Here is a 21,824-nt window from a genome sequence, read left to right as displayed (position 1 = left end):
ATGTTGCTTGGCAACACCATTTTGACAAATTAGGAATGAGGGTAAAATAATATTTACTTGAACAAACATGGTGTGTGTGTGATAGTTACCAGTACGACCACAGCGTCGTGTAGGGGTCCGTCAGTGTATAGTGTCTCTTCGTCATCTTCTATAATGTAATCCCACTCCACTCCCAGGTCTATGAAGCTCCGGGAGCGAGGCTCCTCTCCTCGGCCATTCAGGATGTAGCGGCCTGTCACCTGGTTCTTGATCGCTGGAATAAACAGATTGTTAGGAGACACCCGGAATTAGGGTTACACTGAGTGTACAAAACATTAGGAACACCTTCCTAATATTGAGTTGCACCCCCTTTTGCCGTCAGAACAGCATCAATTCATCGAGGCATGGGACTCTACATGGGGTCGAAAGTGTTCCACAGGGATGCTGGGCCATGTTGACTCCAATGCTTCCCACAGTTGTGTCAAGTTGGCTGGATGTCCTTTGGGTGGTGGACCATTCTTGATACACAGGAAACGGTTGAGCGTGAAAAACCCAGCAGCTTGCAGTTCTTGACACACTTAAACTTGTGCGCCTGGTAGTGCTGAGCGATTAGTGCTTTTTGTGGTCGGTTCTGTTTCGGTTCTATTATTTTAAAAATTATCACGGTTTTTGATTTCAATATTTTTTTTTAACATTAAATGCACTTTGCATCATGTGGGTTGAATGCTGTAAAACACAGAATAAGATAATGTACAGAACGGAGGCGTTTATCCCACTTATACCACAGTTACCAAAGAAAACAATACTAAAGCACACATTAACCGGTAGAAATAAAGATATTTCGTTGATATTCATGCTTTCTCATCTTTTGGTTGCTAGAGTCGTTCGTTCCATTAGTTCTATATTTAAGACACATCGTTCCATTAGTTCCATATTAAAAAATGTATTTTATTTATTTAACTAGGTAAGTCAGTTAAGAACAAAATCGTATTAAAATGACGGACTACCTATTTAAGATACATCATTCCATTAGTTCTATATTTAAGACAAATTGTTCCATTAGTTCTATATTTAAGGACTCGACCCAGTCGTTCATTATATTAGTTCTATATTTATGGACGCGACCCAGTCGTTCATTATATTAGTTCTGTATTTATGGACGCGACCCAGTCGTTCGTTCCATTAGTTCTGTATTGAAGGACGCGACCCAGGTGTTCATGTTCCGTGTCCATGCTCGCTGGCATCGTTCTTATCCCTTGCTTGATAGATAGCTAACCAACTAGCTACGGGTAACACAGTCACAACCTCTGCAGACAAAATAACAGCAAAGTAGCTGCACTTGTTTAAGCTGTTTTCTATTGACATTCATTTTGATAAATCCATAACAATGAGCTGATGATGCCCAATTTTGCCTGGCATAGTGCCTTCTCACAGGACACTCGTCGACACTGTTCATTACAAGGAGATCACATTGCATATCAAACACTAGGCTAGAAGCTAGCTAGATAGTTTGTTGCTAGTAAACCTGCCAATATGACAACCGAACGATTGCATGTGTAGGAGCATATTGCGTCATGATATCTGCTACAAAGTTAGTGTTCTTAATGTTTTGTACACTCAGTGTATATTAACCATTTAACCAGCACTATCTATAAAGACAGGGGTTTAGTGAGAGGGAGAGATTCATTTTATGGCAATTAAATAGTCCTACATTTTTCTTGGAAGGAAAGTGAGTCTAGATTGAGGAATGTAGAAATGCATGTTCTGTAGCATGCTCCATGAATTAGAATCTGTTCAAATCTCATTTCAACAATACTGCTCAATGTCATGCATTTCACCACCCTTGAGTAGTGAAGGAGGAGATGCTGACTTACCAAGCATCTGAGGAGAAGCCTCATGCTCCTGAATGATCACATGTCTAGCCCCGGGAGGGATCAGAAACATCTTAAGGAAACCTTTGCACAGTGTGAGTCAGTCAGCAGAGGGGAAGAAGAGGAGAGGATGTGGTTTGGGAAAGAGAGGAGGTGGTTTGGGAAAAAGAGGAGGAAGAGGCAGCAGTTAGAGAGCAGAACAACAGATCTCTGTTTGCAGAGGTGGACGTGGACATGAACCTGAGGCAATGGCTTTGCACTACTGAAGCTGGCAGCTTGGAGAATCATCGAGACTCATTTAGAATCATTTAGACACCGAAAATCATCTAGAATCATCTCGACACCTAGTATCATCTACAATCATCTAGATTCCTACAATCATCTAGAATCATAAAGACACATCTTGAATCATCTAGACACATCTACAATCAACTAGAATAATGTAGAAACACCTAGACACACAAAATCATCTAGACAGCTAGACACATCAAATCATCTGGACACATCTAGAATAATTTAGACACATCTAAACACCTAGAATCAGTTAGACACATCTAGAATCATTTAGACACATCTAAACACCTAGAATCAGTTAGACACATCTAAAATCATTTAGACACATCTAAACACCTAGAATCAGTTAGACACATCTAGAATCATTTAGACACATCTAAACACCTAGAATCAGTTAGACACATCTAAACACATCTACAATCGTATAGAGTTCTACAGCAGCTTCCACAACAGGGCACACAGGGCTGTGAGGGGTGAGGGAGCTCTATTGAAGCATGGCTGTTCCACTACCATTTAAAACTAAACGTCATAAAAACTTCATGTAGTACAGGCCTACATTTCAAACTGGGTAGGTGTCCAGTATTGTATATAGCATGTCTCATAATTACATTGATAGTAAAGACACTGAATGATGAGTGAATGGGAGAACTTTGAGCCAGGTGTCAATAAGCAGGAAACAGTAAATCCATACTGAAGCTGCAAAGCCGTCTTTTCTACTCCAAGGATGTCCACCACCTCTGCAAACCAATCGAGACTCACCAAATACATTTCTAAAATCTTCTGTTTCATTCAGATAAACATTCCGAGCTCCTTTAGGCAAGGTAAATGCTCCTCTCGTCTTCCCTTCAAACAAAAAAAACAATCAGTTAGTTGTTTTCTGATGCCTTTGTTTCATTGACTTGCTGTTGCAACTATCACAATATGATATCTCTCTCTCCATCCCCCTCTCTCTCCCTCTCTCTCTCCATCCCCCCCTCTCTCTCTCTCCATCCCCTCTTTCTCTCTCCATCCCCCTCTCTCTCTCCATCCCCCTCTCTCTCTCTCCATCCCCCTCTCTCTATCTCTCTCCCTCTCTCTCTCCATCCCCTCTCTCTCTCTCTCCCTCTCTCCCTCTCTCTCTCCCTCTCTCTCCATCCCCCTGTCTCTCTCTCCATCCTCCTCTCTCCCTCTCTCTCCATCCTCCTCTCTCTCTGCCCATCCCCTCTCTCTCTCCCTCTCTCTCCATCCTCCTCTCTCTCTCTCCATCCTCCTCCTCTCTCTCTCCATCCCCCTCTCTCTCCCTCTCTCTTCATCCTCCTCTCTCTCTCTCCATCTCCCTCTCTCCCTCCATCCTCCTCTCTCTCTCCATCCTCCTCTCTCTCTCTCCATCCCCTCTCTCTCTGCCCATCCCCTCTCTCTCTCCCTCTCTCTCTCCATCCTCCTCTCTCTCTCTCTCCATCCCCCTCTCTCTCCCTCTCTCTCTCCATTCCCCTCTCTCTCACACACATTATTTTACCCTTCTTCCTAGGTTCCTGCCTTTCTAGGGAGTTTTTCCTAGCCACTTTGCTTCTACATCTGTATTGCTTGCTGGGTTTCTGCATAGTACTCTGTGACATCCGCTGATGTGAAAAGGGCTGTATGTGTGTCTGCTCTACATTACAGAGATTAAATCTGTCATCAATCAGACGCCTGGGAGTGGCCAATATTCCTTTTATGGTTGGCAGACCTGTCTCACGATGAGCTATGGCACAGAAGCAGGACAACATACAGATGTGGGATCTTAATTTGATCAACCTGTTGCAGGAGAACGTTCATGCAAAGCAGGACATTTAAAACATGTATTTGAGGTTTAAAAATCCTTCTGACATTTCTGATTTCCACTTTGAAATTTCAGACTTGATTTTCTCTTAAGAAAAATGTATCAACCCCTACAAAAATGTAAATTAATTATAATCCACATAATAGTTCACATTTCCTGTTGCTGCAGGATTATTTTCTTGCTGTAGCAAACTGGGTCAAATTAAGATTCTATATCTGTATCAATTCTACTGAGTGAAAAGCAAGTAGTTTTGTCATAATTCAGTGGTGTTGAAAGTTTCTAAATTATCTGTAAAGCCTGATTAATAAAATTAGCTACCCAAATTGGTGATCCTGGGTACTTTATATATTTTAGTATGTGACATACACAGACATGCACAGATTTGCAATTCTAAACTTGATGTAAGTATGCAGGATCACTTTTTTGGGTAGCTACTTGCATTATTGCCTTGCACACGTAGGTAAGGTATAAATTAAGGGACTAGTAGGGTGTAGGGGCTAGGGGACTATGGTGTAGGGGACTAGGGGACTAGGGATTAGGGGCTAGGGGACTATGGTGTAGGGGATTAGGGGACTAGGGGACTATGGTGTAGGGGCTACGGGACTAGGGTATAGGGACTAGAGGACTAGGGTATAGGGGCTAGGGGACTAAGGAGTTGAGAACAGTAAGGTCTGGAACACTGGATACTTGCAGGTTGTGTTTTCCAAGAAAGGGATATCTTTTTGGCATCTCTTGCTTAACTTTTTTCCTGTTAAAAAAAGGTGAGTGGTTTAGTGACAACAGACAGACAGAGGAAAGAAAGGTGAGAGTTTAGTGACAACAGACAGAGGAAAGAAAGGTGAGGGTTTAGTGACAACAGACAGAGGAAAGAAAGGTGAATGGTTTAGTGACAGCAGACAGTTAGAGGAAAGGGTTAACAAAGAGCAGGAAGGGAAGGGGCAACACTCATGCATGGTTTTGTTCCTGCCCTGCTCTAACAAATCTCATTCTAATAACCAGCAGTTCATCAGGAACTTGATGCGTTAGTGAAGTGTTGAAGCAAAGCCCTGCTGTAGGTCTCACCATCATCACCATCAATACCATCAACATCATCAATACATCATCAGTTCCATCAATACCATAACTATCATTAATACCATCATCACTATCAACATCACCACCATCACTATCATCATCACTATCAACATCACCAATATCACTATCATCATCACTATCAACATCACCACCATCACTATCATCATCACTATCAACATCACAACCATCACTATCATCAATATCATCATCACCATCAACACTATCGTCAACACCATCAAAACCATCATCACTATTAACATCACTACCAACATCACCACCATCACTATCATCAATACCATCATCACTATCAACATCACCATCATCACTATCATCAATACCATCATCACCATCATCAATACCATCAAAACCATCATCACTATTAACATCACTATCAACATCACCACCATCACTATCATCAATATCATCATCACTATCAACATCACCATCATCAGTTTCAACAATACCATCATCACTATCATCAATACCATCACTATCATCATCACCATCATCAATACCATCACTATCATCAATATCATCATCACCAACACCACCATCATCACTATCATCAATACCATTATCACTGTCAACATCACCACTATCACTGTCATCACTATCAACATCACCATTATCACTATCATCAATACCACCACTATCATCAATACCATTATCACTGTCAACATCACCACTATCACTACCATCACTATCAACATCACCATCATCACTATCATCATCACTATCAACATCACCACCATCATCAATACCATCATCATTATCATCACTATCATCAATACCATCACTTTCATCATCACCAACAACACCACCATCACTATCATCAATACCATCACTATCATAAATACCATTAATACTGTCAACATCACCATCATCACTATCAATATCATCACCATCACTATCATCAATATCATCATCACTATCAACGTCACCACCATCACTATCATAAATACCATTATCACTATCAACATCACCACCATCACTATCATCACTATCAATATCACCACCGTCACTATCATCCTTACTATCAACGTCACCATCATCACTATCAACATCACCACCATCACTATCAACGTCACCATCATCACTATCATCAATACCGTCATCACTATCAACATCACCATCATCAATATCATCAACACTGTCAACATCACCACCAACACTCATCATCAATATCATCATAACCAACACCATCATCAATACCATCATCAGCTATATATACCGTAATTTCCGGACTATTAAGCGCACCTGAATATAAGCCGCACCCACTGAATAAAAAAAATATATATATTTTGAACATAAATAAGCCGCACATGTCTATAAGCCGCAGGTGCCTACCGGTACATTGAAACAAATTAACTTTACACAGGCTTTAACGAAACACGGCTTGTAACAAAAATAAATAGGCGTTTAACGAAACACGGCTTGTAACAAAAATAAATAGGCTTTAACGAAACACGGCTTGTAACAAAAATAAATAGGCTTTAACGAAACACGGCTTGTAACAAAAAATAAAAAATTAGAAGTAAGCTTTAGTTGTCTTTTTGCACTGAGGCAATTCCTCACGCTGCTGTTTCCAACGTCTTATCATCGACTCATTAAGACCAAGCTCCCGTGCAGCAGCTCTATTTCCTTTTCCAACAGCCAGATCAATCGCCTTCAACTTGAAAGCTGCATCATATGCATTTCTCCGTGTCTTTGCCATGATGAGGGTGACAAAATGACTACCGTAATCAGAATGATGGGAAGTTTGAGAGCGCTCAATTTAATCTAAACAGTAAATAAAAAAGTTGTTTGACCTTAACCCATTCGGCAATTTCATTGGTCTAATGAAAGCGTCATGCCGCCCAAAAACTGAGCACGTCACAGAATGTGTTTTTTTGGAGAAAAAAAAAATTAAAGCGGGAAAAATCCATATATTAGCCGCGTCATTGTTTAAACCGCAAGGTTCAAAGCCTGGGAAAAAGTTGCGGCTTATAGTCCGGAATTTACGGTAGGTACCCCCCATATATAGCCTTGTTGTTGTTATTTTATTGTGTTGTGTTACTATTTTTCATTCAGTTTATTTAGGCACATTTTTCTTACTTACTTTTTAAAAACTCTACATTGTTGGGAAAGGGTTCTTAAGTAAGCATTTCACAGTAAGATCTACACCTGTTGTATTCGGCGCATGCGACAAATAAAATTTGATTTTGAAATGAAACACAAATGTGGACAGAGTGCTTGACACAGTGAGAGGACTGTTGCTAGGTGATGGACACAGTGAGAGGACTGTTGCTAGGTGATGAACACAGTGAGAGGACTGTTGCTAGGTGATGGACTGATGTGGCTGTGTGTTGCAGTGTTATGTGTCCCCTACCAGCTTTCTTGGGGGTGCGGGTGAAGGTTCCCTTGATGGTACGACAGTGAGAATTGTCCCCACCACACACTCCACACTTATCCTCCACCTTGTTGGAACCAATCTCTTTGTCGCAGCCCACTTTCTGGAAGACAGAACCACACAAAAAAGCAAGACCCGTCAAGTCTGTTTTTGGGAAATCAGGAGTGATATTTGTAACAAGCCTGAAGCTGTAGTTTAAACCCTTGATTAGCTAGTGGCAAAACATGACATTCAGTAAAGAGGCAGACTAATTCTGAAGGAGAGACATTAAGCTGGTTCTTTCACTTCAAATATATGATTTTATCTCCAACATTAATATCTGATATTCTGCTACCTATTACCCGTAACCTTCTTGAGCATTCATATTTTAGAACATTCAATGTCAATGTTTGTCCAGAATATCACCACACTCTCCCCTAACACAATATGTTTGGGGGGCTCCCGAGGGGCGCAGCGGTTTAAGGCACTGCATCTCAGTGCAAGAGGCGTCACTGCAGTCCCTGATTCAAATCCAGGCTGCATCACATCCGGCCGTGATTGGGAGTCCCATAGGGCGGCGCACAATTGGCCCAGCGTCGTCCGGGTTTGGCCGAGGTAGGCCGTCATTGTAAATAAGAATTTGTTCCTAACTGACTTGCCTAGTTAAATAAAGGTTCAATTAAAAAATAAAAAATAATAATAATAATAACACAGAGGGGTAGTCTACTCAAGACACTCTCCTCTGACACAGAGCGGTTAGGTTAGGTTTAGCCTACTCAAGACACTCACCTGACAGATGCTGTAGGGTTAGGGTTGGGTTAGGTTAAGGCTACTCACCTAACATTCTCCCCTGATACAGTTGGGTTAGGTTAAGATTAGGTTAGGGTTAGGTTAGAGTTAGGTTACTCACCACACACTCTCCTCTGACACAGATGCTGTAGGGGTCTTTGTAGGAGCAGCGTGTCCCATCATGCACCAGCTGCTTCATGTACGCCACGTCAGCAGTCTCCTTCGACTGGCAGTACAGGTGGCACCTCTTATTGGCTGAAACACAGTACAGGTGACACCTCTTATGAGCTGAAACAGTACAGCTGACACCACTTGGCACCTACAATCCTCACAAACTTTTACAGATGCACTATTGAGAGCATTCTGTCGGGCTTTAAAAAAAATAAAAAGCTTTTATCTCAAGGCTATCAGACTGTTAAACAGCCATCAATAGCTGGCTACAACCCGGTTACTCAACAATGCACCTTAGAGGCTGCTGCCATATAGACATAGAATCACTGGCCACTTTAATAATCTCATATGTATATACTGTATTCTATTCTACTGTATTTTAGTCAATGCCACTCCGACATTGCTAAATTTCTTAATTATATTCTTCTACGTTTAGATTAGTGTGTATTGTTGTGAATTATTAGATACTACTGCACTTTTGGAGCTAGGAACACAACAATTTCGCTACACCTGTCATAACATCTGCTAAACATGTGTATGTAACCAATCAAATTTGATTTGATGCAAGCAAAATAAAGTTAAATAAAGGTTAAGTACAAATAAAACAAAGTAAAAAGCACATTAAGGCACAGTGGTGCTCCATGACTGGCTAATAGGGCACGTTGAGGCACAGTGGTGCTCCATGGCTGGCTAATAGGGCACATTGAGGAACAGTGGTGTTCTGTGACTGGCTTATAGGGCACGTTGAGGCACAGTGGTGCTCCATGTATGGACAATAGGGCACGTTGAGGCATAGTGGTGCTCGATGGTTGGCTAATAGGGCACGTTGAGGCATAGTGGTGCTCCATCGCTTGCTAATAGGGAACGTTGAAGTACAGTGGTGCTCCGTGACTGGCTAATAGGGCACGTTGAGGCACAGTGGTGCTCCATCGCTGGCTAATAGGACACGTTGAGGCACAGCGGTGCTCCGTGGCTGGCTAATAGGGCACGTTGAGGCACAGTTTAGCTCCAAGAATGGCTAATAGGGCACGTTGAGGCACAGCGGTGCTCCATCGCTGGCTAATAAGGCACGTTGAGGCACAGTGGTGCTCCAAGGCTGGCTAATAGGGAACGTTGAGGCACAGTGGTGCTCCAAGGCTGGCTAATAGGGAACGTTGAGGCACAGTGGTGCTCCATGGCTGGCTGATAGGGAACGTTGAAGTACAGTGGTGCTCCGTGACTGGCTAATAGGGCACATTGTGGCACAGTTGTTCTATGTGACTGGTTAATAGGGCACGTTGAGGCACAGTGGTGCTCCGTGACTGGCTAATAGGGCACGTTGAGGCACAGTGGTGCTCCGTGACTGGCTAATAGGGCACGTTGAGGCACAGTGGTGCTCCTTCTCTGCCTAATAGGGCACGTTGAGGCACAGTGGTGCTCCGTGACTGGCTAATAGGGCACATTGTGGCACAGTTGTTCTATGTGACTGGTTAATAGGGCACGTTGAGGCACAGTGATGCGCCGTGACTGGCTAATAGGACACGTTGAGGTAAGGAGGAGCTCCATGACTGGCTAATAAGGCATGTTGAGGCACAGCGGTTGCTTCATAGCTGGCTAATAGGGAACGTTGAAGTACAGTGGTGCTCTGTGACTGGCTAATAGGTAACGTTGAGGCACAGTGGTGCGCCATCGCTGGCTAATAGGGCACGATGAGGCACAGTGGTGCGCCGTGGATGGCTAATAGGGCCCGTTGAGGTACAGTGGTGCTCCATGTATGGATAATAGGGCACGTTGAGGCATAGTGGTGCTCGATTGTTGGCTAATAGGGCACGTGACTGGCTAATAGGTAACGTTGAGGAACAGTGGTGCGCCATCGCTAGCTAATAGGGCACGTTGAGGCACAGTGGTGCTCCGTGACTGGCTAATAGGGCGTGTTGAGGAACAGTGGTGCTCCATGTATGGATAAAAGGGCATGTTGAGGCATAGTGGTGCTCGATGGTTGGCTAACAGGGCACGTTGAGGTACAGTGGTGCTCCGTGGCTGGCTAATAGGGCACGTTGAGGTACAGTGGTGGTCCGTGGCTGGCTAATAGGGCACGTTGAGGAACAGTGGTGCTCCGTGACTGGCTAATAGGGCATATTGAGGCACAGTGGTGATCCATGTCTGGCTAATAGGGCACATTGAGGCACAGTGGTGCTCCATGACTGTCTAATAGGGCACATTGAGGCACAGCAGTGCTCGATGGTTGGCTAATATTGTACATTAAGGCACAGCGGTGCTCTATGGCTGGCTAATAGGGCACGTTGAAGTACAGTGGTGCTCCGTGACTGGCTAATAGGGCACGTTGAGGCACAGTGGTGCTCCAAGGCTGGCTATTAGGGAACGTTGAGGCACAGTGGTGCTCCATCGCTGGCTAAAAGGGCACGTTGAGGTACAGTGGTGCTCAGTGGCTGGCTAATAGGGCACGTTGAGGCACAGTGGTGCTCCATGGCTGGCTAATAGGGCACGTTGAGGCGCAGTGGTGCTCCATGGCTGGCTAATAGGGCACGTTGAGGCACAGTGGTTCTCCATGGCAGGCTAATACGGCATTTTGAGGCACAGTGGAGCTCCAAAGCTGGTGAATAGGACAAGTTGAAGTACAGTGGTGTTCCATGGCTGGCTAATACGGAACGTTGAAGAACAGTGGTGCTCCTTGACTGGCTAATAGGGAACGTTAAGGCACAGTGGTGCTCCATTGCTGGATAATAGGGCACATTGAGGCACAGTGGTGCTCCACGGCTGGCTAATAGGGAACGTTAAGGCACAGTGGTGCTCCATTGCTGGATAATAGGGCACATTGAGGCACAGTGGTGCTCCGTGGCTAGATAATAGGGCACGTTGAGGTACAGTGGGGCTCCATGACTAGCTAATAGGGCACGGTGAGGCACAGTGATGCTCCATGAATGGCTAATAGGGAACGTTGAGGTACAGTGGTGCTCCATGGCTGGCTAATAGGGAACGTTGAGGCACAGTGGTGCTCTGTGACTGGCAATAGGGCACGTTGAGGCACAGTGCTGCTCCGTGGCTGGCTAATACAGCACGATGAGGCACAGTGGTGCTCCAAGTCTGGGTAATAGGTAACGTTAAGGCACAGTGGTGCTCCATCGCTGGCTAATAGGGCACGTTTAGGCACAGCGGTGCGCCGTGGCTGGCTAATAGGGCACGTTGAGGCACAGTGGTGCTCCGTGGCTGGATAATAGGGCCCGTTTAGGCACAGCGGTGCGCCGTGGCTGGCTAATAGGGCACATTGAGGCACAGCAGTGCTCCATGGTTGGCTTATACGGCATTTTGAGGCACAGTGGAGCTCCATAGCTGGCGAATAGGACACGTTGAAGTACAGTGGTGTTCCATGGCTGGCTAATAGGGCACGTTGAGGCACAGTGGTGCTCCGTGACTGGCAAATAGGGCATGTTGAGGTACAATGGTGCTCCATGACTGGTAAATAGGGCACATTGAAGTACAGTGGTGCTCCGTGACTGAATAATAGGGCACATTGAGGCACAGTGGTGCTCCGTGGCTGGATAATAGGGCACGTTGAGGCACAGTGGTGCTCCATGGCTGGCTAATACGGAACGTTGAAGAACAGTGGTGCTCCGTGACTGGCTAATAGGGCACATTGAGGCACAGTGGTGCTCCACGGCTGGCTAATAGGGAACGTTAAGGCACAGTGGTTCTCCATTGCTGGATAATAGGGCACATTGAGGCACAGTGGTGCTCCGTGGCTAGATAATAGGGCACGTTGAGGTACAGTGGGGCTCCATGACTAGCTAATAGGGCACGGTGAGGCACAGGGGTGCTCCGTGACTGGCTAATAGAGCAAATTTAGGCAAAGTGGTGCTCCGTGGCTGGCTAATAGGGCACATTGAGGCACAGCAGTGCTCGATGGTTGGCTAATAATGTACATTAAGGCACAGCGGTGCTCTATGGCTGGCTAATAGGGCACGTTGAAGTACAGTGGTGCTCCATGGCTGGCTAATAGGGCATGTTGATGTACAGTGGTGCTCCGTGACTGGCTAATAGGGCACGTTGAGGCACAGTGGTGCTCCAAGGCTGGCTATTAGGGAACGTTGAGGCACAGTGGTGCTCCATCGCTGGCTAAAAGGGCACGTTGAGGTACAGTGGTGCTCAGTGGCTGGCTAATAGGGCACGTTGAGGCACAGTGGTGCTCCATGGCTGGCTAATAGGGCACGTTGAGGCACAGTGGTGCTCCATGGCTGGCTAATAGGGCACGTTGAGGCACAGTGGTTCTCCATGGCAGGCTAATACGGCATTTTGAGGCACAGTGGAGCTCCAAAGCTGGTGAATAGGACAAGTTGAAGTACAGTGGTGCTCCGTGGCTGGCTGATAAGGCATGTTGAGGCACAGTGATGCTCCGTGACTGGCTTATAGGGAACGTTGAGGCACAGTGGTGCTCTGTGACTGGCTAATAAGGCATGCTGAGGCACAGTGGTGCTCCGTGGCTGGCAACTAGGGCAAGTTGAGGCACAGTGGTGCTCCATGGCTGGCTATTAGGGCACGTTGAGGCACAGTGGTGCTCCAAGGCTGGCTAATAGGGAACGTTGAGGCACAGTGGTGCTCCATCGCTGGCTAATAGGGCACGTTGAGGCACAGTGGTGCTCCATTGCTGGCTAATAAGACACGTTGAGGCACAGCGGTGCTCAATGGCTGGCTAAGAGGGCACGTTGAGGCACAGTGGTGCTCCAAGGCTGGCTAAGAGGGTACTTTGAGGCACAGTGGTGCTCTCAGGCTGGCTAATAGGGCACGTTGAGGCACAGGGGTGCTTCGTGACTGGCTAATAGAGCAAATTAAGGCAAAGTGGTGCTCCGTGGCTGGCTAATAGGGCACGTTGAGGCACAGTGGTTCTCTGTGACTGGCTAATAAGGCATGCTGAGGCACAGTGGTGCTCCGTGGCTGGCAACTAGGGCAAGTTGAGGCACAGTGGTGCTCCATGGCTGGCTATTAGGGCACGTTGAGGCACAGTGGTGCTCCAAGGCTGGCTAATAGGGAACGTTGAGGCACAGTGGTGCTCCATCGCTGGCTAATAGGGCACGTTGAGGCACAGTGGTGCTCCATTGCTGGCTAATAAGACACGTTGAGGCACAGCGGTGCTCAATGGCTGGCTAAGAGGGCACGTTGAGGCACAGTGGTGCTCCAAGGCTGGCTAAGAGGGTACTTTGAGGCACAGTGGTGCTCTCAGGCTGGCTAATAGGGCACGTTGAGGCACAGGGGTGCTTCGTGACTGGCTAATAGAGCAAATGAAGGCAAAGTGGTGCTCCGTGGCTGGCTAATAGGGCATGTTGACGCACAGTGGTGCTTCTTGGTTGGATAATAGGGAGCGTTGAGGCACAGTGGTGCTCCGTGACTGGAAAATAGAGGCACAGTGGTGCTCCGTGGCTGGATAATAGGGCACGTTGAGGTATAGTGGTGATCCTTGTCTGGCTAATATGGCATGTTGAGGCACAGTGGTGCTCCATTACTGGCTAATAGGGACCGTTGAGGAACAGTGGTGATCCATGTCTGGCTAATATGGCATGTTGAGGCACAGTAGTGCTCCATCGCTGGCTAATAGGGCACGTTTAGGCACAGCGGTGCGCCGTGGCTGGCTAATAGGGCACGTGGAGGCACAGTGGTGCTCCGTGGCTGGATAATAGGGCCCGTTGAGGTACAGTGGTGCTCCAAGGCTGGCTAATAGGGAACGTTGAGGCACAGTGGTGCTCCATCGCTGGCTAATAGGGAGCGTTGAGGCACAGTGGTGCTCCGTGACTGGAAAATAGAGGCACAGTGTTGCTCCGTGGCTGGATAATATGGCATGTTGAGGCAGATTGGTGCTCCATTACTGGCTAATAGGGACCGTTGAGGAACAGTGGTGATCCATGTCTGGCTAATATGGCATGTTGAGGCACAGTAGTGCTCCATCGCTGGCTAATAGGGCACGTTGAGGCACAGTGGTGCTCCATGGCTGGCTAATACGGAACGTTGAAGAACAGTGGTGCTCCGTGACTGGCTAATAGGGCACATTGAGGCACAGTGGTGCTCCACGGCTGGCTAATAGGGAACGTTAAGGCACAGTGGTTCTCCATTGCTGGATAATAGGGCACATTGAGGCACAGTGGTGCTCCGTGGCTAGATTATAGGGCACGTTGAGGTACAGTGGGGCTCCATGACTAGCTAATAGGGCACGGTGAGGCACAGGGGTGCTCCGTGACTGGCTAATAGAGCAAATTTAGGCAAAGTGGTGCTCCGTGGCTGGCTAATAGGGCACATTGAGGCACAGCAGTGCTCGATGGTTGGCTAATAATGTACATTAAGGCACAGCGGTGCTCTATGGCTGGCTAATAGGGCACGTTGAAGTACAGTGGTGCTCCATGGCTGGCTAATAGGGCATGTTGATGTACAGTGGTGCTCCGTGACTGGCTAATAGGGCACGTTGAGGCACAGTGGTGCTCCAAGGCTGGCTATTAGGGAACGTTGAGGCACAGTGGTGCTCCATCGCTGGCTAAAAGGGCACGTTGAGGTACAGTGGTGCTCAGTGGCTGGCTAATAGGGCACGTTGAGGCACAGTGGTGCTCCATGGCTGGCTAATAGGGCACGTTGAGGCACAGTGGTGCTCCATGGCTGGCTAATAGGGCACGTTGAGGCACAGTGGTTCTCCATGGCAGGCTAATACGGCATTTTGAGGCACAGTGGAGCTCCAAAGCTGGTGAATAGGACAAGTTGAAGTACAGTGGTGCTCCGTGGCTGGCTGATAAGGCATGTTGAGGCACAGTGATGCTCCGTGACTGGCTTATAGGGAACGTTGAGGCACAGTGGTGCTCTGTGACTGGCTAATAAGGCATGCTGAGGCACAGTGGTGCTCCGTGGCTGGCAACTAGGGCAAGTTGAGGCACAGTGGTGCTCCATGGCTGGCTATTAGGGCACGTTGAGGCACAGTGGTGCTCCAAGGCTGGCTAATAGGGAACGTTGAGGCACAGTGGTGCTCCATCGCTGGCTAATAGGGCACGTTGAGGCACAGTGGTGCTCCATTGCTGGCTAATAAGACACGTTGAGGCACAGCGGTGCTCAATGGCTGGCTAAGAGGGCACGTTGAGGCACAGTGGTGCTCCAAGGCTGGCTAAGAGGGTACTTTGAGGCACAGTGGTGCTCTCAGGCTGGCTAATAGGGCACGTTGAGGCACAGGGGTGCTTCGTGACTGGCTAATAGAGCAAATTAAGGCAAAGTGGTGCTCCGTGGCTGGCTAATAGGGCACGTTGAGGCACAGTGGTTCTCTGTGACTGGCTAATAAGGCATGCTGAGGCACAGTGGTGCTCCGTGGCTGGCAACTAGGGCAAGTTGAGGCACAGTGGTGCTCCATGGCTGGCTATTAGGGCACGTTGAGGCACAGTGGTGCTCCAAGGCTGGCTAATAGGGAACGTTGAGGCACAGTGGTGCTCCATCGCTGGCTAATAGGGCACGTTGAGGCACAGTGGTGCTCCATTGCTGGCTAATAAGACACGTTGAGGCACAGCGGTGCTCAATGGCTGGCTAAGAGGGCACGTTGAGGCACAGTGGTGCTCCAAGGCTGGCTAAGAGGGTACTTTGAGGCACAGTGGTGCTCTCAGGCTGGCTAATAGGGCACGTTGAGGCACAGGGGTGCTTCGTGACTGGCTAATAGAGCAAATGAAGGCAAAGTGGTGCTCCGTGGCTGGCTAATAGGGCATGTTGACGCACAGTGGTGCTTCTTGGTTGGATAATAGGGAGCGTTGAGGCACAGTGGTGCTCCGTGACTGGAAAATAGAGGCACAGTGGTGCTCCGTGGCTGGATAATAGGGCACGTTGAGGTATAGTGGTGATCCTTGTCTGGCTAATATGGCATGTTGAGGCACAGTGGTGCTCCATTACTGGCTAATAGGGACCGTTGAGGAACAGTGGTGATCCATGTCTGGTTAATATGGCATGTTGAGGCACAGTAGTGCTCCATCGCTGGCTAATAGGGCACGTTTAGGCACAGCGGTGCGCCGTGGCTGGCTAATAGGGCACGTGGAGGCACAGTGGTGCTCCGTGGCTGGATAATAGGGCCCGTTGAGGTACAGTGGTGCTCCAAGGCTGGCTAATAGGGAACGTTGAGGCACAGTGGTGCTCCATCGCTGGCTAATAGGGAGCGTTGAGGCACAGTGGTGCTCCGTGACTGGAAAATAGAGGCACAGTGGTGCTCCGTGGCTGGATAATATGGCATGTTGAAGCAGATTGGTGCTCCATTACTGGCTAATAGGGACCGTTGAGGAACAGTGGTGATCCATGTCTGGCTAATATGGCATGTTGAGGCACAGTAGTGCTCCATCGCTGGCTAATAGGGCACGTTTAGGCACAGCGGTGCGCCGTGGCTGGCTAATAGGGCACGTTTAGGCACAGCGGTGCGCCGTGGCTGGCTAATAGGGCCCGTTGAGGTACAGTGGTGATCCATGTCTGGCTAATAGGGCACGTTGAGGCACAGCAGTGCTCCATGGTTGGCTAATACGGCATTTTGAGGCACAGTGGAGCTCCATAGCTGGCGAATAGGACACGTTGAAGTACAGTGGTGTTCCATGGCTGGCTAATAGGGCACGTTGAGGCACAGTGGTGCTCCGTGACTGGCAAATAGGGCATGTTGAGGTACAATGGTGCTCCATGACTAGTAAATAGGGCACATTGAAGTACAGTGGTGCTCCGTGACTGAATAATAGGGTACATTGAGGCACAGTGGTGCTATGTGACTGGCTAACAGGGCACGTTGAATTACAGTGGTGGCCCGTTACTGGCTAATAGGGCACATTGAGGCACAGTGGTGCTCCGTGGCTGGCTAATAGGGCACGTTGAGGCACAGTGGTGCTCCATGGCTGGCTAATACAGAACGTTGAAGAACAGTGGTGCTCCGTGACTGGCTAATAGGTCACATTGAGGCACAGTGGTGCTCCACGGCTGGCTAATAGGGAACGTTAAGGCACAGTGGTGCTCCATTGCTGGATAATAGGGCACATTGAGGTACAGTGGTGCTCCGTGGCTAGATAATAGGGCACGTTGAGGTACAGTGGGGCTCCATGACTAGCTAATAGGGCACGGTGAGGCACAGGGGTGCTCCGTGACTGGCTAATAGAGCAAATTGAGGCAAAGTGGTGCTCCGTGGCTGGCTAATAGGGCACATTGAGGCACAGTGGTGCTCCATGACTGTCTAATAGGGCACATTGAGGCACAGCAGTGCTCGATGGTTGGCTAATAATGTACATTAAGGCACAGCGGTGCTCTATGGCTGGCTAATAGGGCACGTTGAAGTACAGTGGTGCTCCATGGCTGGCTAATAGGGCATGTTGATGTACAGTGGTGCTCCGTGACTGGCTAATAGGGCACGTTGAGGCACAGTGGTGCTCCAAGGCTGGCTATTAGGGAACGTTGAGACACAGTGGTGCTCCATCGCTGGCTAAAAGGGCACGTTGAGGTACAGTGGTGCTCAGTGGCTGGCTAATAGGGCACGTTGAGGCACAGTGGTGCTCCATGGCTGGCTAATAGGGCACGTTGAGGCACAGTGGTGCTCCATGGCTGGCTAATAGGGCACGTTGAAGCACAGTGGTCTCCATGGCAGGCTAATACGGCATTTTGAGGCACAGTGGAGCTCCAAAGCTGGTGAATAGGACAAGTTGAAGTACAGTGGTGCTCCGTGGCTGGCTGATAAGGCATGTTGAGGCACAGTGATGCTCCGTGACTGGCTTATAGGGCACGTTGAGGCACAGTGGTGCTCTGTGACTGGCTAATAAGGCATGCTGAGGCACAGTGGTGCTCCGTGGCTGGCAACTAGGGCAAGTTGAGGCACAGTGGTGCTCCATGGCTGGCTATTAGGGCACGTTGAGGCACAGTGGTGCTCCAAGGCTGGCTAATAGGGAACGTTGAGGCACAGTGGTGCTCCATCGCTGGCTAATAGGGCACGTTGAGGCACAGTGGTGCTCCATTGCTGGCTAATAAGACACGTTGAGGCACAGCGGTGCTCAATGGCTGGCTAAGAGGGCACGTTGAGGCACAGTGGTGCTCCAAGGCTGGCTAATAGGGTACTTTGAGGCACAGTGGTGCTCTCAGGCTGGCTAATAGGGCACGTTGAGGCACAGGGGTGCTTCGTGACTGGCTAATAGAGCAAATTAAGGCAAAGTGGTGCTCCGTGGTTGGCTAATAGGGAGCGTTGAGGCACAGTGGTGCTCCGTGGCTGGATAATAGGGCACGTTGAGGTATAGTGGTGATCTTTGTCTGGCTAATATGGCATGTTGAGGCACTTTGGTGCTCCATTACTGGCTAATAGGGACCGTTGAGGAACAGTGGTGATCCATGTCTGGCTAATATGGCATGTTGAGGCACAGTAGTGCTCCATCGCTGGCTAATAGGGCACGTTTAGGCATAGCGGTGCGCCGTGGCTGGCTAATAGGGCACGTTGAGGCACAGTGGTGCTCCGTGGCTGGATAATAGGGCCCGTTGAGGTACAGTGGTGATCCATAGTTTGCTAATACGGCATTTTGAGGCACAGTGGAGCCCCATAGCTGGCGAATAGGACACGTTGAAATACAGTGGTGTTCCATGGCTGGCTAATAGGGCACGTTGAGGCACAGTGGTGCTCCGTGACTGGCAAATAGGGCATGTTGAGGTACAATGGTGCTCCATGACTGGTAAATAGGGCACATTGAAGTACAGTGGTGCTCCGTGACTGAATAATAGGGCACATTGAGGCACAGTGGTGCTATGTGACTGGCTAACAGGGCACGTTGAATTACAGTGGTGCCCCGTTACTGGCTAATAGGGCACATTGAGGCACAGTGGTGCTCCGTGGCTGGCTAATAGGGCACGTTGAGGCACAGTGGTGCTCCATGGCTGGCTAATACGGAACGTTGAAGAACAGTGGTGCTCCGTGACTGGCTAATAGGGCACATTGAGGCACAGTGGTGCTCCACGGCTGGCTAATAGGGAACGTTAAGGCACAGTGGTGCTCCATTGCTGGATAATAGGGCACATTGAGGCACAGTGGTGCTCCGTGGCTAGATAATAGGGCACGTTGAGGTACAGTGGGGCTCCATGACTAGCTAATAGGGCACGGTGAGGCACAGGGGTGCTCCGTGACTGGCTAATAGAGCAAATTGAGGCAAAGTGGTGCTCCGTGGCTGGCTAATAGGGCACGTTGAGGCACAGTGGTGCTCCTTGGCTGGCTAATAGGGAACGTTGAGGCACAGTGGTGCTCCGTGACTGGAAAATAGAGGCAAAGTGGTGCTCCGTGGCTGGATAATAGGGCTCGTTGAGGTATAGTTGTGATCCTTGTCTGGCTAATATGGCATGTTGAGGCACAGTGGTGGTCCATTACTGGCTAATAGGGACCGTTGAGGGACAGTGGTGATCCATGTCTGGCTAATATGGCATGTTGAGGCACAGTGGTGCTCCATCGCTGGCTAATAGGGCACGTTTAGGCACAGCGGTGCGCCGTGGCTGGCTAATAGGGCACGTGGAGGCACAGTGGTGCTCCGTGGCTGGATAATAGGGCCCGTTGAGGTACAGTGGTGATCCATGTCTGGCTAATAGGGCACGTTGAGGCACAGCAGTATTCCATGGTTGGCTAATACGGCATTTTGAGGCAGAGTGGAGCTCCATAGCTGGCGAATAGGACACGTTGAAGTACAGTGGTGTTCCATGGCTGGCTAATAGGGCACGTTGAGGCACAGTGGTGCTCCGTGACTGGCAAATAGGGCACGTTGAGATACAATGGTGCTCCATGACTGGTAAATAGGGCACATTGAAGTACAGTGGTGCTCCGTGACTGAATAATAGGGCACATTGAGGCACAGTGGTGCTATGTGACTGGCTAACAGGGCACGTTGAATTACAGTGGTGCCCCGTTACTGGCTAATAGGGCACATTGAGGCACAGTGGTGCTCCGTGGCTGGCTAATAGGGCACGTTGAGGCACAGTGGTGCTCCATGGCTGGCTAATACGGAACGTTGAAGAACAGTGGTGCTCCGTGACTGGCTAATAGGGAACGTTAAGGCACAGTGGTGCTCCATTGCTGGATAATAGGGCACATTGAGGCACAGTGGTGCTCCACGGCTGGCTAATAGGGAACGTTAAGGCACATCGGTGCTCCATCGCTGGCTAATAGGGCACGTTGAGGCACAGTGGTGCTCCGTGACTGGAAATAGGGCACGTTGAGGCACAGTGGTGCTCCGTGGCTGGCTAATAAGGCAAGTTGAGGGATAGTGGTGCTCGATGGCTGGCTAATAGGGCACGTTGAGGTACAGTGGTGCTCCAATACTGGCTAATAGGGCCCGTTGTGGAACAGTGGTGCTCCATCGCTAGCTAATAGGGCACATTGAGGCACAGTGGTGCTCCAAGACTGGGTAATAGGGCTCGTTGAAGCACAGTGGTGCCCCATCGCTGGCTAATAGGGCACGTGGAGGAACAGCAGTGCTCCGTGGCTGGCTAATAGAGGCCCGTTGAGGCACAGTGGTGATCCATGTCTGGCTAATAGGGCACGTTGAGGCACAGTGGTGCTCCAAGACTGGCTAATAGGGAACGTTGAGGCTCAGTGGTGGTCCATCGCTAGCTAATAGGGCTCGTTGAGGCACAGCGGTGCTCCATCGCTGGCTAATAAGGCACATTGAGGCACAGTGGTGCCCCATCGCTGGCTAATAGGGCACGTTGAGGCACAGTGGTGCTCCAAGGATGGCTAATAGGGAAAGTTGAGGCACAGTGGTGCTCTGTGACTGGAAAATAGGGCACGTTGAGGCACAGTGGTGCTCCATGGTTGGCTAATAGGGCAAGCTGAGACATAGTGGTGCTCCAATACTGGCTAATAGGGCCCGTTGAGGCACAGTGGTGCTCCATCGCTGGCTAATAGGGCACGTTGAGGCACAGCAGTGCTCCGTGGCTGGCTAATAAAGGCCCGTTGAGGCACAGTGGTGATCCATGTCTGGCTAATAGGGCACGTTGAAGTACAGTGGTGATCCATGGCTGGCTTATAGGGTACGTTGAGGCACAATGGTGATCCATGTCTGGCTAATAGGGCACGTTGAAATACAGTGGTGCTCCATGGCTGGCTTATAGGGCACGTTGAGGCACGGTGGTGCTCCATCGATGGCTAATAGGGCACGTTGAAGTACAGTGGTGCTCCAAGGCTGGCTAATAGGGAACGTTGAGGCACAGTGGTGCTCCATCGCTAGCTAATAGGGCTCGTTGAAGCACAGTGGTGCTCCATCGCTGGCTAATAGGGCACGTTAAGGCACAGTGGTGCTGCAAGGATGGCTAAAAGTGCACGTTGAGGCACAGTGGTGCTCCGTGATTGGAAAATAGTGCACGTTGAGGCACAGTGGTGCTCCGTGGTTGGCTAATAGGGAACGTTGAGGCATAGTGGTGCTCCAATACTGGCTAATAGGGCACGTTGAAGTACAGTGGTGCTCCGTGACTGGCTAATAGGGCCCGATGAGGCACA

General features: G+C 49.0%; 1 protein-coding gene across 3 annotated transcripts in view; it reads right to left on the bottom strand.

The window, feature by feature from the left end:
- Positions 1-21,824, bottom strand: part of adamts3 (ADAM metallopeptidase with thrombospondin type 1 motif, 3) — a 298,496-nt gene that overhangs the window by 82,761 nt on the left and 193,911 nt on the right. For 2 of the 3 annotated variants that reach the window (XM_045695468.1, XM_045695470.1), the window contains 5 exons: positions 8,295-8,428; positions 7,385-7,508; positions 2,904-2,987; positions 1,854-1,934; positions 90-253 (listed from right to left, as the gene is read on the bottom strand). In XM_045695468.1, the coding sequence (XP_045551424.1) occupies positions 90-253; positions 1,854-1,934; positions 2,904-2,987; positions 7,385-7,508; positions 8,295-8,428 (587 nt within the window). The remainder of the gene's footprint in view (positions 1-89; positions 254-1,853; positions 1,935-2,903; positions 2,988-7,384; positions 7,509-8,294; positions 8,429-21,824) is intronic. The other variant, XM_045695469.1, reaches the window with a different exon arrangement.

This window comes from Salmo salar, chromosome ssa15, assembly GCF_905237065.1.
Source record: "Salmo salar chromosome ssa15, Ssal_v3.1, whole genome shotgun sequence".
Taxonomy (NCBI): domain Eukaryota; kingdom Metazoa; phylum Chordata; class Actinopteri; order Salmoniformes; family Salmonidae; genus Salmo; species Salmo salar.
The sequence above is the reverse complement of the archived record's forward strand: the minus strand, read 5'-3'. Positions and strand labels throughout refer to the sequence as shown.